The 20,183-nt window shown below is 33.8% G+C and overlaps 1 protein-coding gene across 3 annotated transcripts in view; it reads left to right on the top strand.

Annotated features, from left to right (window-relative positions):
- LOC136036935 (elongator complex protein 1-like) overlaps positions 1–20,183 on the top strand; it is a 182,043-nt gene that overhangs the window by 146,248 nt on the left and 15,612 nt on the right. For all 3 annotated transcript variants that reach the window (XM_065719323.1, XM_065719322.1, XM_065719324.1), the window contains 5 exons: positions 1,338–1,559; positions 6,741–6,904; positions 11,780–11,967; positions 12,447–12,593; positions 16,165–16,395. In XM_065719323.1, coding sequence (XP_065575395.1) covers positions 1,338–1,559; positions 6,741–6,904; positions 11,780–11,967; positions 12,447–12,593; positions 16,165–16,395 — 952 coding nt within the window. The remainder of the gene's footprint in view (positions 1–1,337; positions 1,560–6,740; positions 6,905–11,779; positions 11,968–12,446; positions 12,594–16,164; positions 16,396–20,183) is intronic.

Here is a 20,183-nt window from a genome sequence, read left to right as displayed (position 1 = left end):
TAAATTTTCTAACCATAACCATAATCAAAACATTAAATGCCATGGTACTAACAGTAATCAAGCATGGCCCTCTTAACGTAGGCGCTCGAAATACTGTATTATTAGTAGTGATGGTGGAAGCCTTGAAGTTATTAATTTCTAGAGTAGCCCAGTTGAAGGGTGTTTAACGAATTTTCTTTTGAAATAAGGAAGATAAATTTTCTAACCATAACCATAATCAAAACATTAAATGCCATGGTACTAACAGTAATCAAGCATGGCCCTCTTAACGTAGGCGCTCGAAATACTATGGAAGTTTTGTTGAATGTTTGCCATGTGATTTTGTAAGGTTAAGATTTGTCTTCTTTCATCTGGTCGCATATCTAGCAACAAGCTGGACGAAAAATTAGGTTTGATTCCACTTTCTGGGGTTGTAATGGCCGTCTTTGGTATTTGAAATTGGATGGTGCTATTGGCCATCCATGTGGGTCATAAATTGGGCGGAAAGAGTTCATAAGAAAGGATTGAGAAGAAACTGGAACCTTATAGGGAGGACTACCCGTTCCTAAATTTAACTTTAAATTTAGAACAAAATTTAACTTAAAACATTAACTAAAAAATTTTAAACACTTAAAAAAAGATTTGTCTAGTGAGAAAAAATTGCCATATGTAGCTAATTCAAGAAGGGTAACTTTTATCTCGATTTGTGTGAATAGTAAGATGTTGTTTTGAAAAACAAATTACAGGAATTTTGAAAAAGAGCCTAAAACCCCTTGAAAAGAGCATCAGATCTAAACAAAAATCATACCATTAAAATCGTCATTGGGTAAAATCCCAAACAAGAAACTTACAAACTCCCACCTCAACCAAACAGAACAATCGCTGTTTTGCATGGGTAGCAGCGATGGCTTTATTTTCATGCTAGTTGGCATAAAGTAGTATGTTCTTTTGTGTTGGCCTGTGACGGACTGGTGGTATAATGAGTTGTGAGTAGCTGTAGGAGTAGTTGCGATCACGCAATTCACGGTCAGTGATAATGACCAGAACTCCATGACAAAGACTGTATGATGACATAAACACTCTTGTAAACATCTTCAAACTCTATATAAACATTGTGAGACCACATAATGTATATAAACACTTTATAAACATAAACATTATAACATCGATATAATGAAATGAACAATAAAATGGATATACACGCTTTATTTGATTGGTAACACTCCATGGTATGGGTATATTTACCGAAACATTATGATATCTATGACGTGTGACAACAGTTTATGACATAGCTTGGCGTAATGCCGTAAACTAGTGACAAGTAATATAACTTCATAAAATAGATTTTCATTTTACAGGATCCAAAAGAGTTTTTACCATTTTTACAAGACTTGGAGAGAAAAGATGAAAATGATCGCCGTTATACAATTGATATTTTTCTTTGTCGTTATGATCGTGCCGTTCAAGCCCTAGCTAAATGTGGCCCTTCTCGGTTTGAACAACTTAAAGAACTTGTTATGAAGCACAATCTTTATCTAGAGGCGCTTATCTGTTTTGAAGACAAAATAGAAGAAAAGAAAGTAAGTTTTATTTTTTAGTCTTTTCAGTACGAATGTTATTGCGGTTACGTCTGTCGTATCTGGCATTGTCACACGTCTGGGCATATGCCAAAATTAGTCTGCTAAGCTGTTCTTAAAGGGAGTATGAGCAGGATTATGTAGATCTGGGTGACTGAAGGGCTATTGAACATATTCTACCTTGCTGGCCCTCCCTTTGCATCTGACTTTACAAACGATTTTGGCAATTATTTCAAAATTTTGAAAACGTCAGGCACAACCTTTTAAGAGCAATAGGGACGACATACACCTTTTGTAAACAAATACAAATATGTTTAGGTGACTACGGAACAGGCAGTTTTAAGGCACAATGAAAATTAAATTCACGCAAGTGAATTATTGGAGAAATGAAATTACAGAGTTCGTTAGATCCTCAACTTTTTTGAGAAGAGTTTGAAAAAAGTAGGAAATCAAATCCCTTTTATCGAAAAAATTGAGAGAGGGTAGGCCAGCGATACTTCAGAAATGAGTAAGAGACATTTTCTATCAAAATGTTAAACTCACTGTTCGGCCTACACTGAATAGTATTTGTCCAATCCCTTTCCCAATCATTTTGCTTTCAAGCTGTACAATAAGTAAAAAATATGGAATATTTGAATCGTGAAAGGATTTTTGTTGAAAACAAAATTTACGAATTTTTCATTTATCTTTCATTTAAACTAGAATAAAAAACTGATGATAAATAAATTAAATAGCAATGGCAACATATTAATTAAAAATTTATTAGAACATTACTCAGAACAGGATTTTTTGAACTGAGGCTTAGACCCCAACCACCTAAGAATCCACAATGTACCCTACATTTTGTATGTTCAAGTATCTTTGGTAGTTTCATGGTTTTCATGTGCCATCAACCTTGCCTTAGACCTTAGATCCTCCTGTGCCACCAGAGGCACCCAGTACATCCACAAAGAGCCGCTAGTCATCACGCATGTACGCCGCCTCCCAATCATTGGGGTTGGATCGTCCTGTGAATATTGGACGGGTCCATTGATAAGTGTGACGCAAGGTGTTCTTCGGTCGACCTTTCCTGTGGATGAAATAAAAAAAAAACAAGTTTTTTTAACTGAAACTAAGGAGTGACATTAAACCTTAAAACGAACAGAAATTACTTCGTATATGAAAGGGGCTGCTTCCTCATCAACGCCCCGCTCTTTACGCCAAAGTTTGACTCTTTCTCTCAACTCTTCTTTTTAAACCAGTAAAAAACTTTAGCGTAAAGAGCGGAGCGTTGATGAGGAAGCAGCCCTTTTATGCTGCACCTTACTTTCAGCTGAAAAAACTTTTTCATATTTATTTTTTCATTGTTTTTTTAAGTAATGCTAGTAAGTCCTTCATGGAAATTTTCTTCCCCCATGACAAATTCCTCGATGGAAAGCTCCCCCAGCATATCCCCCTCTTCTCAACCCCTCCCCCCTACCAAAAATCCTCCTGAAAACGCCTGTACACTTCCCAATAACCATTACTATATGTAAGCACTGGTCAAAGTTTGTAACCTGTAGCCTTTCCCACGGGGACTGTGGGGGAGTAAGTCGTCCCCAAAGACATAGTTATAAGGTTTTTCGACTACGCTGAATAAAATGGCTATCTCAGAATTTTGATCCGTTGACTTTGGGAAAATAATTAGCGTTGGAGGGGGCCTAGGTGTCCTCTAATTTTTTGGTCACTTAAAAAGGGCGCTAGAACTTTTCATTTCCGTTAGAATGAGCCCTCTCCCAACATTCTAGGAAAACTGGGTCGATACGATCACCCCTGGGAAAAAAAAACAAAAAAAAACAAACAAACAAAAAAATAAACAAGCATCTGTGATTCTCTGATACGCTGAATCTGATGGTGTGATTTTCGTTAAGATTCTATGACTTTTAGGGGGTGTTTCCCCCTATTTTCTAAAATAACGCAGATTTTCTCAGGTTCGTAACTTTTGATGGGTAAGACTAAACTAGATGAAACTTTATATATTTAAAATCAGCATTAAAATGCGATTCTTTTGATGTAGCTATTGGTATCAAAACTCCACTTTTTAGAGTTTCGGTTACTATTGAGCTGGGTCGCTCCTTATCCTTTGGATTCCCTGAGGTTGCCACTCCAAGATCTGTCTTGGAATCCTATCGTGCTTCATACCAATCATATGCAAAGGTGATCACCGCCTTCGTTGCCGAATGACGTCCGTAACTATGGGCTGGCCTGGGATAGACTGGACTATCTGGTTTGTGACGTGATCCCCTCCGGTCGATATTCAGAATTCTCTGAAGGCAGTTGTTTTCGAGGGCAAAAATCCCATCAACAACAAAAAATAATCATTTTGCGTTTTTTAGTTAAAAAAATAAATAAATGGAGTGATAAGTAACTAAAATAAAGACTTGTTGTTAAAAATCGTTCATAACATATTACAAATAAACGAAGAGAAAACGACTAGGAATTGTTTTAATACACTGAATTTTCACTATTTGAATATTTTGGTTCTATATTTTAGGTCCATCATCAACAAAGCAAATAGCTAATATTAAATTAGATTTACAATAACCCTCCACAGTTCCTTCAAGTAACGATGTTTGAACTGTACTAGTTTTTATTTTAGTTTTAATTGTCAATTATTTTATTGTAAGCCTAATTTTATATTCAACTACTTGCTTTGCTGATGTAGATTCTTAGACATAGAGCCGAAGTAAATATTTTATTGTCTTAAAATATTCCTTGTTGTTTTACCCGTTGTTGTATTATTTGTATTATGGACAGGCAGTGTAGTCTTGGTCGGTTTTTGAGTCTAGTTTATGGGGAATATATTAAAAGTGCCGGGACCCCGCATTCGGTACGGGGCAGGTTTCTATATTTGGATTCTCATTGTCGCTTGTCTTCTAACTGCTGACAATTTGAGCCTTTTCTTAGTGTCATGACGTCACCACATGCTTGATATAGCCACCCTAGCACCTTTGTGAAGTCACGTTTTCTTTTTTTTCGATGGACCTTTAAATTTTGCCTTGGCTTGCTTCTTATCATTGTGAAGAAACGTAACGCCGAACCTTTCTTTTCTTAACAAAGGCATGGTAAGCATTGATGACCTAACCTTATCCATGTCAAAATCCCACCCAATCATGATATTGGTAAGTTTTGATTCTCTTAGTCGCCTATCTTCTAACTCCATTTTTCTTTCTTCTTCGTTTTGGATTTTCGTAACTTCAGACAATTTGCAAATGTCCTTTGCTTTAGCTGACTTTATTGGTCTAGTTTTACATGATGGTCCAGGGCTGTAGATTTATTAATTGTTCAGGTGGTGGGACAAAAACTTTATTTTCTTCTAACGAATTTCTCGTCACATTTTATTGCCATGTTTTCGCATATCTTCTAACCACACGTGTCTTCGCTCTTCATTTTCATTTTTGTCTCGTGTTGATACCCGCTATGGCATTTCTTCTAACCGTATTTGTTTTTACAAACCGAATTTTGGATTTTGATTACTTAGGACAATTTAGCAATGTCCTTTGCCTTAGTTGCCCGTATTGGTCTTTCTCATTTGATATTTCATATTGTTAGTTTTCATTCATTGTAAATTCAATATATCCGGGCCGTTCTCTCGGCCCTATCACGTTTGATAGTTCAGGTTTTTGATAGTTCACGTTTGATAGTATTGAACGCACATATTGTCTTTTCACTTTTACTTGCCAAGACCGAGCTGCTCTACAGGATACGCCAAACCGATTCATGGCTCTCCCCCTAACCATGTTTTTACTAAAACCGACATTTAACTAGCGTTAATTTGAGCCAATCAGAATTTCTTGCAGGATCTTTCAGTCAATCAAAAAGTTCTATAAAAAAAACTAATTGGTTCAAATTAGTGGCAATTGAATCTCGGTACTAGTAAAATATTATTGTGAACGGGGCTTTAAAATATCGATTTAATCAGACGACGTCAAACTTGTATTGAAGGATTGAGTGAAAGTTCTTAAGCCGAACTGGCCAGACATGACAATAAACAATCAAGAGAGATAAAACTCTAAAAAAGAAAACTTCAAACGAGACGACGGCCAGTAAAATTAAAAGACTAAAACAACGCGGATATTTGGCCTGTATAAAACAAGGCGTCTTCAGTACAAGATAGAAAATTAAAAGAAAACTAATCTAAAAACAAATAAAAACCACCACCAAATATAATAAATACAATTGTCGCTACTTATCCACGTAGGGTTTTTCCCTACGTGGATAAGTAGCGACAATTGTATTTATTATATTTGGTGGTGGTTTTTATTTGTTTTTAGATTAGTTTTCTTTTAATTTTCTATCTTGTACTGAAGACGCCTTGTTTTATATAGGCCAAATATCCGCGTTGTTTTAGTCTTTTAATTTTACTGGCCGTCGTCCCGTTTGAAGTTTTCTTTTTTAGAGTTTTATCTCTCTTGATTGTTTATTGAAGGATTGAGGTATTGGGATTGAGGTATTGAAGGAAAATTTGACTCATGTCAGAGGCTAGGTAGTTAAAATTGACATTATATCTTTTTTTTTACAGTTTTTCACCTACAGTTTTTTCACCAAACATATTTTCACCCTTCATATATTCTTAGTTTTGTTTTAGTTTTGTTTTTGTTTTTATCAATATGATATAACGGTTCCCCTAATCTTGCTATAAAGTTTTTTTTGCCCTTTAGCCAAGTTCTTCTGAAGACCATGAAGTATTTCAAATGAAAACAACAAGCGTCGTATCTTAGGGTCTGCTTGCTATAAAATAAAACCGGTCGGAAAGGCAAATTGTTAGAAACCCAAGATTCGCTTGTAAATAATTTTGTAACATTAATTTTATTTGGCACTGTATATTCTTATATATTTTGATGGTATCTGTTTCGCAACTATCTAGTTTCTCATTCCTTTTATGCAAATTCTTAGAATATTTTTGTTTTGTATATTCTTAATATATATTTACATTCTAAAACTTTCATTAAGCTTTACGTATTTTGGTGGTAACTATTTCGTAATTACGTAGGTACTAGTTGTGTCTTTTTTTTATCATAAACTCTTCTTTAAAGAGTTACAAATTATGTTTAGTTTAAATTTTGTTTAGTATTATCTATTTTGGTATAACTTATAGTTTCTATGAATTTTTATGTAAAGTATATGCTTTTCCACAAACATGTGTTAAAGATTATATTTTTCTAGGTGATTAGTTGTATGTTTGCTGACCATCTTTTGGGTAGCAGGAAAGTTTATGAGGCAGGAAGCTTTTATTACCGCGGTGAAGCTTTCCAAGAAGCACTGAATTGCTTTCGCAAAACATTGGATTGGAAAATGGCTATTGTTTGCGGGAAAAAACTATGTTACAGGTATACAGGTATACACAAAATATGTGAGCTGACTACGGAGAAGCCCCCCTCCCTCCCTCTTTGTTCGGAATGGTTTGGATCATGACAACTACAGGAAATAGTTAATCAAAAATAAAGCCTATTGATCCTTCGAGCAAAAAAGTTTATGAAAACTTTCGCTCTTGGTACTCCTCCCCCCATCAAAAAAAAAACTATCCTAGATACGTTACCGAACAAAAATAGATCTGAAATCGCACTTTTATTACCCTTTTTGCACGCCCTCTCAAGTCAGGTTAGATTAGAGCAGTTTCACATCCTCGGGTTCAGATTACTGATGAAATTCTTGATATCTTTTGCAAACATGGCTATTACTTGCGGCAAAAAAAAAACTATGTTAAAGGTATGTTGTTTAAATTGTGTCTGTATATTGTATGTAGTTTTCGATTACATCTTCAGAAATCTGTAAAACTGACGATGGAACAGCGTCCCCCCTCCTTGCTCGGTATGGGTTACATCATTTATATGAGTCTGACTATTAAAAGAACAGTTTATCAAAATTAAAGCCTATTGATCTTTCGAGCAAAAAAAAATCAAAAACTGCTGCCCTTCCCCCCCCCAAAAAAAGAACAGGATTATAGTTTCGAAACTGATCAGAAATAGATCTGATATCGCAATTTCTTAGCCTTTTTTGTGCAGTCTCTGGGGACAGGCTAGTTATAAATCTTCAGGTTCAGATTACTTGTGGAACTCCCGGTATCGTTGCATACTGAAAAACTTCCCAATGGTAGAATCATGCTGGCACCTCATTATAGTCAAACTTATGGCTAAAATGAAAAGTATGATTTACTGCACTGCTAATACTACATATCGTTAGTATCTTATTGAGTTAAAGAATGTTCAACTTCCTTCCGTAAGTTACTCAAGATTGACTTATCAAAGTAAGTATAAAGGGCATAATTTTAAGGAATAGTGTCAAATGCAAAATGCCTGAAAAAACTAAGCTAGGTGGGGTTGTAAGCTACAAAAAAAGGAAAAAAGACTATTCGAAACCATGTTTTTTCCGTGCATAGTAGGTATATTTAGTGGTTTCAGTCTATTATTTTTCTTCCACAGAACTCTTTTCTTGCATGTGTGTGTGTTTTGCAAAATTAGCCTCCTATTTTTGGCACTGGTTGGACGAATTTAATTATGCACAAAAAACAGTTCAAATAGGGATAAATTCTTTTAATAGACAGTGAAAAACAGTGACAACGATATACAGTTTTTTCATTGTCTAGTAAAAGTAGTTTTCCTATTTGAACTGTTATTTTTTCGTTAAGGAAACGCGGCGTAGTCTTCGAAAATATCTACGTCGTATTTAATGATTTTATCCAGGTATTTTTTTAAAGAAAATATTTTATATTTTTAGTAGGCAATACTTGGGGCCAAATTAGTGTTGTTCTTTTCAAACCAATATCTTGCCATTTTTGTGCTTTTTTAGAATAAACGTGACGACAAAATATATGAAAAATCTAAAATCTAATCTAGTGCTTAAAATCAAAATCTAGGGCCTTTCATAAATCTTGTTTGTTTTTAATCATCAGACGTGACTGTCGTAAACCTCACGCATAACATGTAATAAACTATATCTGGAATTTATGAGGCTCAAAATGAAACCGAACGAAATAAGGTGAAAGAAAACAAAGTGTGATTCTTGCTATTAAACTAGCTTACATCTATAGATGCAAATCAGGTTGATGATTTGAAGTACAAAGTACACCAAACCACCCCCCCCCTCCCTTGGAACCATCTTAGATCTATCCATACCTAAAAACATTTCCTTTGATTTTTCTTTTTGTTGTTTTGAAACTATCAAGGTTTTTGGGGCACTGCCATAGTTTGGTCAGTGTTGCCATGTTGAAACGTGATACTATATAAGCAAAACTTGTCAGTTAAATTCGGTAACGCTTTTTGTCCTTAAAAATTCAAACATCAACAATCTGTTCACCCCAAAAGACAACGACAACTTCAAATGAAAGCTTCACCTTCTTAAAATGTTTGGTGCCATATGCTTATGGCTTACTTTTTGCTAATTTTCCGCCTATGTTTAAGTTGTTTAATTTTGTACATGCCCCTACTGGAAACTGCGTAGATCATAGACACGTGAAAACTAGTTATAGGTGGTGCTTTCATTTAAAGCCGGTAGAATTTGTAAAATTAACTGTATTTTATGCAGGAATTTAATATCACAAAATCCACGAAGGATGGGCTCCTTTATGTATGTATAACCTAATCGTCGTTTGAAAACGTAAATACATTTTTTCCAGCATATATTTTTATTCAGTCTGAATGTGTGGTTGGGGGTCAGGTCATGATTTCTAGGAGGCCTCGCAATTTTTAATAAAGGTTTTAATTAGCAAAGGAGATTGCACCAGAGAAAAGTGGCATTTTCTGCCATTTTGCCTCGTGCTAATCTATTCAGAGAATAAAGATTATTTAGAGGATTCCAAGGAGCACTGCTACCTTACCTTGACCTTAGGACTACAAATACCTCTTGAGGCAACCAGGCATCGAATCGATCAACCCTTAGATTTACTGCCGCAGAAAACTTAAGGGTTGATTTTCCCAGGAATCTTCTGCAGTAAACCTTCCCAGGAGCGCCCCACGGTGGGGTTTGCAGGTTGCCTCCTTAGGCAACCAGGCATCGAGTCGATCAACCCTTAGGTTTGCTGCTGCAGTAAACATAAGGGTTGATCTTCCCAGGAATCTTCTGCAGTAAACCTTCTCAGGAGCACCTCATGGTGGGGTTTGCAGGTTGCCTCCTGAGGCAACCAGGCATCGAGTCGATCAACCCTTAGGTTTGCTGCTGCAGAAAATCTAAGGGTTGATCTTCTGAGGAATATTCTGCAGTAAACCTTTCCAGAAGCGCCTCACGGTGGGGTTTGCAGGGAAAAATGATCATACCGAAAAGTCTATCTAACATAAAACCATCTACTGCTTAACTCGCCAAAAATTTTTCAGCTCGCCAAAAACTCGCGAAAATTTTACCGATTGTCTGAAATTAAAAGTGAAAGCATCGGTTTTCATTACTCTCTGGATAACGATCAGTGTCACTGATTTTGAATGACCATAGATCTGATCGACTTCGTATTCATATCAATTTCTCAGCAAATTGCTAATTTCCCAGCGATTTTTTGGGCCCAAGGTATAAGTCAAAAGTTAAGTACAAATGTTTCTGAGCCTTAAAGTTACTTATGTTAGATTAATGTAAAAATAAAAATTTGAATGCAACATAGCCATCTTTGGTCCAAAATCATATTAAGTACTAAGTTGGACAACAAGAACTGTAGAAAAATTGCCTTTTAGGGGACAACAACAATTGATTATTGACAGGAATCGAAACCTTTTGAGTCATTTTAAATTTGAAACCAGTAGCCATGATCATATCTTTCAGATTAATTACATTGCTACATAATGATGGAATAACCCTTTTTAATTAATAATACTCAAAATTTTTAATGATTCCATGACCCCTCCATGGAGGCTTGTTCCAAATAATTTTCTATAATAGAAAGCTTCGTGTCTTTGATCAGATTAAGCATAGAGAGAATATAGATGCTGCTCCAGTAGTCCATATACTTTGATTCAATAATAAAAAAAAATCTGCTCTGAATAATTTTCACCATGATTGGTTAAAAAAAATTACGCTCGAAGTTCCATTAATATGTTGACTGCCAGAATTCCAGAATTGCAAGTCTAAAAAGCCAATTTCCTTTAATCATATTATATTATTAAAGCTTTAATTATAGTACATAATTATCATCAAAAACACGGGAAGATAAATTGTCTGTTACGTAAGCCAGTATTGATTTTTTTTTTCTTTTTTTTTTTTCTTCTTCAAATAATCCATCTATCCTTGTTCGCATTGATATATTACAAAATTAATCGTAGTTGCACAAGAATGACAAAATATAGAATAGAAATATATAACGAGATAACTCCTAATCGGTGTCCAAGCAAAGGAAACAGTCCACGAGTTGTCTCGTAGTTGACAGTCAACGTGTTTGAGCCAATCTTGCCAGATTACATGTGGGATACATTATTGGCTTTCCTTTTTCTTTGTATCGACAAATGATAGATATAGACTATTATTTAGTCCAATAATAAAATATTATTCCAAACCAAAAATAATGAAAAAGAAAATAAAATAATAGAAAACAAAACAAAAAATAAAAATAAAATAAAATGAAAAAAAATATGAATAAATATACCTAAATATTGATCACAATTAATTCGATAGGTATTTTTTTGTTTTAACCCTTGTGGCACACAAGGGTCTTGTGCAAGAATTTGTCTCGGAAGGGGGAGAATGGTCGTGGAGATTCAAGTTTATATTAACCTGCAATGATGGAAATCGACAGCTTTTCTATAGTCATTATTTTTCGTTTTTTTGTTTGACATTTTTGTGGGTATTTCATTGTTTTTACTCCACATTTTAATACTTTTATAGTGTTTTTGTGGGTAATAAATAAATTACTAGTATTATTATTAATACTTTTCATGCAAGAAAGTACATTTTTAGGATATACAGTATATTTTTTTCTGAAAAAGAAACCAGTTTTACTAAGAAATTACAAGAAAATGTGCTGAAAAATGAAGTAAAAATAGACTTGACGCAAAGCAAATCGATGAGTATAAAATTATATTTATATTAAAAACGGGACATTTAAAATAGTTCCTTGCTTTTTAACCTCATGGAACGGTACTGTGGTCTTCGTTGTTGTTTACATATCACGTATGATTTTGCATGTAATTTGCCAAACTAATGTACATCATATGATGTTGAGGTATCCCGCGGAATCTTTGACGTGTCTATGGCATAAAAGTATTTCTGTACTATTCATTCTTCTCTTCTAGTGAAAGTGAGATGTCTAAGCTTTATAAAGAATTAGCCCAACTTTTGACCAATAGTAAAAATCCTTGTGATGGCGCAAGAATATACAAGGAGTACTTACGCGATTTTTCTAGTGCTCTCACTGCGTGTGTAGAAAATGCATTGTGGGAAGATGCTTTGTTTTGTACTCTGGATATGGACGTAAATGCTGGTAAGATTCTTTTCTCTTTCCCTCTAATTTTCCCTCCCCTTCTCTCTCTCTCTCTCTCTCTCTCTCTCTCTCTCTCTCTCTCCCTCTCTCTCCCTCTCTCTCTCTCTCTTTCTCTCTCTCTCTTTGTTTCTTTCTTTCTTTGTTTCTTTCCTTATATACTGCGAATCAACCCTCTCCCTCTAGGTTTTAACTATAGGCATTTCTAGAAAATATTTTTTTCAAATCTGCCATTGAAGTTTTCTTACCCAATAACACACGAGTTTAGATTTCTTCACGTTTTAAGGTAATTTTATCGCACAAAATCAATTTGTACTTTAGGTCATTGTTGTGTCATGTCAATTTCCAAGTAAAAAGGAGACACCTAATGGTGTTTTAGGGACATCGTGATGATACCCTTGTCAAATAGTAAAACCCTTAAAAATTTCATGTGAAAGTCAAGGCAAGGGAAGCAGACCTTATAGATGTTTTTATCTTTCCAGAAATCCGGTTAAAAGATGGCGTTGTCGCTGGTGCCAAGTCAATGGAGTTAATGATATCAAATCTTGAAAGCTCTTTTATAACATCTTATAAAAGATTGGAGAATGTGAGGAAAGAAAATGCAGAAAGAGAAAGTCGACTGGCTTATGGTATGTATAGATAGATAGATAGATAGATAGATAATTTTTTATTTGTAACAAATAAATAAATATGACAAACCAGTGCACATGTCTGGTGGCATACTTTAGCACTGACAAAATAAAAATGAATCAAGCCAAAGTAAATACAAGCCTACAGCATCAGCATAAATATACAAAAAAATAAACAAAAAATAATTCCCCACAACATATTAAACACCAAAGACCTAATCATTTGATATTTAATTAAATATTTGAAAACCCGTCATAACTTACATATAAATCCGTCATACCTTTACTCCTCGCACCCAATAATTTTGACAAATTTCAACTTTGCGATTATACTTTGCAACTTTTTAATAAATAGTAAGTTCATTAATTCTGAAAAAAATTATTTTCATCACTGCTTTGTTAATTTTTTTTTAATAATTTTTAAAACTCTCGCTTATTGCTACATTCTCGTACTGATATTGGAATTGAGTTCCAAATTTTTGACCCAGTATGACGGATGCTGAAACCCGCTCTTGATGTAGGACGAAATTCACATGAAAAATCTGAACAATGAGTGGTTGGATAGTTATGAAATTGGGAATTAGTTGAAAAAATGCCAGAGAAATTTGAAGGTAAACTATTGTATAAATAATCATGACAAATATTAGAAATAGAAATTGTATAAAGTTGATCCAAAGAATATATTCCTGAATTCCCATATAAGTGTCTAACTGAAGATCCATGCTCAACCTTAAAAAGAATTCTCATTGCTTTATTCTGGAGTATTTGGAGAGATTTAAATACAGATGGAAAAGTAGAAGCACAAACAGAAATACAATAAAGAAAATATGGGTGTACAAAAAAATAATAAGTTGCTTTTAGAATATTTTTAAGAAACAAATAACGAAGACGGGATAGAATACCAATATTTCGGGAAATTTTTAACGATAGTGTTTTCACTTGTTTATGAAACGACAAATTTTCATCTAAAATAACACCAAGGTATTTAAACGAAGGTATAGAATCCAAGCACCATAGCACCAAGGTATAGAATTTTATTATTCCTAAAGCCTATATATCCATAATATTATTATCTTTAATAATATTATTTATTATTATTTTTTGATTGATTATTTGATTTTATATATTGTTATTATGATTATTATTATTTGATTATTTATTTTGATTATTTATTATTGGATTAATGTTATTGTTTTGATTATTTTTAATAAAGCGTATTATTAATAATATATTGTAACAGTTGTCGAATTCGCTGTTAGCCGCCGTATTTCATGATGCTCGAAGAAAGAAAAATAATTTCATTTGGGTGTAATCTTGGCTCTCCTCAGCTCTGGATCAAAGTTGCCAAAACTTTTTTTTTGTCGCTTAAATTGCCAATGCCCTTTCATTAAACCTAGGGCCATTGAAGTAGAACGCTGAATAGAAGCGGAATTTTGGTGGTATTATAGTTAACGTGTTAGTTTATAGGCAAGCATAAACATCTTAGAAACAATAGGGAATTTTTTTTGTCCTGGTTGAACATCGTTGAAATAAGGATGCTAGGGTTGTTTTAAAAAGTGTTTTCAAAAACTTTTTAATTTTAATTTTCGCATTTTAATGTAAGTTTTTATATATATATATTTATATATATATATATATATATATATATATATATATATATATATATATATATATATATATATATATATATATATATATATATATATATATCCACTGTCTTGAAAAAAAAATCACTATTGTTTCTAAGTTGTGTTTGTTTGATATGGAAAGGCAGCGTGGTCTTCGTTGCTATTTTCGCTATTTATAGGCAAGAGTTTCAATTTGAGTAAAAATTGCATCTGTGGCAGATTTCTTTAAATATAAGCGAGATCATTAAACTGTACCTGGTTGATGGGGTAGGTGCCCCGTGCACTAGATCCAAGTTCGTATCCAGGAGTGGGGGAGTTGAACCTTGCCCTCGAAATGTTTATCCGACTCGTAATAACAAAACTGAATAAAAAAAATTTTAATATGTATTTTTTTTTAAAAAAAAGGTAACTTCCCCTCCCCCTGAAAAAGTCCTGGATACGACCCTGACTGGATCAGCTGTTATTGGCCTAGTAAAGAGTTGGAAATAAAACTGCTATTACCTCATAAAGCATAGAGTTTCCCAAGAGAAAAATAAAAGCAAAAAAGCGATAAGAAAAGGTCGACAAGCAGTTGTGGTTGCTGCTGTTGATTAAAAGTAAAACTAAATAGCAAATACAGAGTTGAAGTTTCTCTAGGAACCGGTATGTAGTTTTGACTTTTTTTTTTTTTTTTTTTTTTTTTTTTTTTTTTTTTTTTTTTTTTTTTTTTTTTTTTTGTCGGAGACCCAGTTTGTTTGACTTTGTATGAGTCTCATACATTCGAAAAAAGGAAGATAATCCTTCTTAGGGAGAAGAAAAAATTAAAAAAGAGAAAGGGAAGGTTCCCTAGGAAAGAGGGGGAAGAATCTCCTTCTTTTCTTTTTTTACGAATAGTAATCTTCTGTAGGATTTTTTTGGATTGAAATTTTTCATACAATTACTATTTAACTAAAACACGATGGCCTTTTAACTATCTATCTTTTAGCCTAATATACTAATACAAAGTATTCTAGATAAATTTCCCTCAATTTGTTTTTTCACGCTGAGCTGTGAGTTGTACGAATTCAAGTTTTCAAATAGTTTATAATTTAACTGGATGGCCTGAAGATAAGAAATAAATTTCAGCTTTTCAATATTAGGTGCGTGTAAAACTTGAAAAACAGTCAAATTTATGATTCAGCATTCAGATTTAGTACAGACAAAAATGGGTATGAACAAGGACAACAAGGTCCCATATTAATTTTCGTAGGTTTTTGGCAAAAATATCGATGATTTTGTATTTTAAATCGTTGCTTTCACTGGCAGGCCTATAACTCGGACCCAAACAGTTCAAAATTAAAAACAAAAGTTGAAATATCGCCATCCAGTGTCAAATTTCTTGAAAATAGCAGCTGGATAGCCAACTGTAAAGTATTTAGCTAAAATATGTCTGAAAATTTGGTTGAATAAAAAGTTGAAAATGTCTTTTCTTGCCAGGACTTTTTCACAATCGGGCCGTTTCATATACTGTTTATGCCTCCTCTCCAGACAGACTCAGTATAGATTATTATTTATTAGTTCTAGTTCTAACACATTATTATTAGCAATGATCTACGTTATTTTTCTATTGTTTTGTTGACCATTCTATTGTTTTTCTATTTGTATTCTATTGTTTTTCTGTTTGTATATTATATTGTATTTTTATTGTTTTTGTCATCTGGGGCCCAATTAAAAGCAGATCATCCCTGAATGGCGTGGGGGGATGTCGTAAGGAAAGATTTAAACGAAATATGAACTTCTTGGGAGGGTGTAAAGAGGGAGGCTTTGATCAGATTCGTATGGAGAAGGAGCATGCCTAGCTTTGTTGGCCTCATGAGGCCTGGTGCTACCAGGCCTCTATTATATTTATTTAATTTTATTATTTTATTATTACATTTTATTATTACATTTTATTTTATATTATATTTGAAATTTGTCTCACCCAGGTGAAGAAGTGGAAAACCCTTTAGACCTAGCATCAGAAGCTGGTAGTACAATAACTGGGACAATGACGTCAGGAAGTAGATACACTGGGTCTTCTAGATCAATTCGCTCGTCGAAAAACAAGAGGAAACTTGAAAGAAAGTTATATAGCACTAAAGAAGGCTCTCCGTACGAGGATTTAGGATTGGTTGTTGCATTGCATGAAATGATGGTCAAGGCTTATGATTTGAGAGGTGATTTCTTATGTTAGATTACTAAATCTTAAACAAATTTTTTAAAGTTCAGTAAAAGAGTTACGTTATTTATTAATGTGACGTCATAATGCTTACAAAAAAAATAGAGAAATAGAGTTTTTCTTTTAAGAATCGCATCTTGTTTCAATCTAAACACTGTTTTCTCTAAAAGGTTACTCTCAAATCTTCAATTTCCAATTCAATGAGCCCTTTCCTAAATTTCTACGACCACACCCTCTGTACCTAGCGGCCGGAACAAACGAAAAGAAAACGTATAAAGGCACATCACTCTTTGCTAAGTGCCCCCAACTTGGGCAATTGGTAAGGAACTTGAGATTGTGTTCCATGCTTTTAAGGGGTATTTTAATATTTTACTGGAAGCACTTCCAGCAAGTGGAAACATTAGTTTCCAGTTCTGGAAGCTTTGAAACATCTCAAAGAAATCTTATCTTTTAATTCTTACGGGTAGTACAAAATAATTTCACTGGGTAGTTCAAAATTAGACAAATTCTATTAACACTTACGAAATTTTCTATCCAAAGAAATCTGTTTTATGCATAGTTTGAAATTTTTTGCTTGAAACCTTTAAGTTGGAGATTCACTTTTTGAAAAGCAATAGTAATCATCCAAATAGAGCATAGATATGATATTTGAAAATATAATGTTAAGAAGACAAAACGAGAAAAAAAAACTCGAGTCTTTTAAGTCGTAATGGTCACTCAGATACATATTTTAATCAGCAAACTGTTGATATTATCATGTCATTCAACATAAAATCAATATCGAAAAACGATCAACAATATCAAAAATGATCAAAATTATTCAACATAAAAAAATCAGCTACATGTATAATTTGGGTTTGTGTGCTTGTTCCATTTCTCCAGTAAGAGATTTACTTGTCAAAAAAGAAAAATAGGCATCCATTTGACCAATTTGAGCTAAGCAGCTAAATGACCTGCCTACTTAATCCAGGCCGTATATAGACAGCCCAGCTCTTATGGGTGCCATATCCTATGGTAGCATAATGGATTATTGCACTTGGCAGTAAGTGTCCCAGGGATGGATCCTTGCTGCCGCAGGATCCTTTCGGAGTACTTGAGGATTCTTGCTGGGCGATGTACTTGTCCATGGTACTTGGTCCTGCAAAGGAAAAACAGCTATTAGAACGTTGGTTTGACTCCCTATGCGCCAGTAAATGAGCTGGAGGATGTTTGACCATTTTGTTTGACAAATTGCTTGACCTTTCTTTTGTTTGACCAAATTTTTCACCAAATTTCAAAGATAATTAACCTTGCTCATCTTCGCTTTTTTATAATCACCCTTAACTTTTTTTTCCTTGTTCTTTTTTTGAACATAAATTATGCAGATGATTTAGATGCCCATAGTAAAAGCATCAAAGCTAGAGTATCTAACATTTCCAAACTTATGAAATAATTTCAAAAAAGAGTTTGCTAAGCTGTCCTCAAAGGGAGGATAAGTACGGTAATAGGTATTTTCAAAGATCACACTGCATTTCCATGGCAAATAAATAATAGTTCAATGGGGAAAGTTCTTTTATTTGACAGTGAACCAAAACAAAATAATCTCTTGATATTTCGGTTACATATATACTGTGGCCGTCATCAGCAGATAAACAGAAAGAGTTTATCTACTGATGAGAGATACTGTATATACCCTGGTATCCAGATACTATAAAATCTGGATAATTATACCAAAGGTAATCTTTGGTAAAACTGCCGAAAACCGTTTGCTAAGCTCTTCTCAAAAGGAGTATCAGCAGGATAATGTAGATAAGGAGGATCAATTCCGACCATTCTCTGGTGGAGTACCACTCCATATATGCAAGTATCGTATATTTGTTCATATACTACGTCTATATTTTTCTTGGGTGTCTAAAGTAGAGGGGAGGCGGAATACAGGGAACCTGTCCTCAGGAATTTTAAATCAATTTCTAATATACCATACAACTAGATAAACTGTATTGGAAGAAGACTCATTATTCGAAAAATGGGTCTATTGACACATCCAGAGATTATGTTGTTGTAATTCATTGTCTAATAAAGGATTTTCCCAATTGAACTGTTATCTATAAGTACGGTAATGTATGTTCAATTACACTTTGATCGTCCTGATCTACATTAAGAAAGCTTGAAATCCCAACCCTCGCCTATAGATTCCATCGTGGTGATCTTATTGAAATGTACAAGCTCTGCAATGGAGCCTATGATAACGTACCAGCCCAGAGAATCGTGCAGTTCAATAAAAATCATCTCCGAGGACATCAGTACAAAGTGAGTATGGAACGTTTTTACAAGGACATGGGCCGATGGACTTTCGGCAACCGAGTTGTTCAGCATTGGAACAACTTACCAGAAAGAGTAATCTGCTCCACAAACCTACGGACATTCAAGAAGGAAGTTGATGAATATTATTCAAGTGACATTTTCTCCTTATGCAAATTTAGAAGAAATGCAAATTAAGATTTTTGTTTTGTAGAGGCTTAACGGCCTGCCATCAAATTTGCGAATATATTTATTTACATTTATTTATTATCCTGCTGATACTCCTCTTGAGAAGAGCTTAGCAAATGGTTTTTGGCAGTGTTACCAACGATGTTTGAAAATGTCAGATACGACCTTTATTCGTAAGAGTGGCGAAAACTGAATTTTTTGAGTTTGACATTTAAGAAGCGTGAGATTTGAGAATGCAAAGTTAAGCTGACTAATTCTCTTAAATGGGGAATAATTGTAGTGATAACATTGACCAAGTCGACCATGAGAGAGTTAGAGCCATGGCAGTTGTCAATTATCGCTCTGAAGCCAGTATGCTCGAAAAAGTTAAACAAGATACCCTCTGCGCAAAAATCTAAAACCTTGAGACACTGTTATGAAACAATAGCTGTATGAAAAGGTGGTTTATTTACATACCACTGTATGTACTGCGTTTGATTATATAGTTTAGTGGACAATATAATGTTCTGTTTAATGTAATGCGCTTGATTAAAATAGTTAAATTAATGTGTTTAGTGGACAATTGCTTTAAACTAGTAGTATTAGTGTCATAAATGAAATAAAATACTTCAAAACAATAGAATTGTATATCTTTATACTATTTCTTTGCACTATTGAATAAATAAGGACTATATATGGGCAATTGGTTAACATACTGTACGTAACATATGTTTAACGGGGTGAAATATGGTAAACTGCACATCGAGACGCACTACTGTATGCGACTATTTTAAAAGTGATAATAATGTTGTCCGTTTTATAACGTTTTACGAATAATAACGTTTAACCAAATACGGATGACAGATTGCAAAAATTTTGTTTTTTGTCCAGCCTGCACCAGAAGAAAAGTCGAATGTCCTTGAATGGAATGGGAAGAGATCATAAAATTGTCCGATTAAGTTGTAACTTCATGGTTCCAACCATGAAGGTGGATCCCGCTGATCCGATAATACAATATAATTATTTTTGTTTTTACTATGTGTTCTGATTTGTTTCTGTTACACTGAACATTTTATTCGGTTATGTTCTTAATTTAAATAGGTGCTTTATTCTATTTGTTGAAGTATTTTCAATTATATTTTATATACTCCTCGATTTTATGGAAAATAGATAAATAAATATGGTTATCAATAAATTATACAAAGTTCAAACTGGGTCTATAGTGTTCACACTATTTATGAACAAATTGTTCATGCTATAGTGTAGTACTTATTAGTTCATTTGATTAATAAATAATAACGGTAATAATAACTTATTAAGGCTAATTTTGCACTAAAA

Source organism: Artemia franciscana, chromosome 16, assembly GCF_032884065.1.
Source record: "Artemia franciscana chromosome 16, ASM3288406v1, whole genome shotgun sequence".
In the NCBI taxonomy this organism is placed as follows: domain Eukaryota; kingdom Metazoa; phylum Arthropoda; class Branchiopoda; order Anostraca; family Artemiidae; genus Artemia; species Artemia franciscana.
The sequence above is the reverse complement of the archived record's forward strand: the minus strand, read 5'-3'. Positions and strand labels throughout refer to the sequence as shown.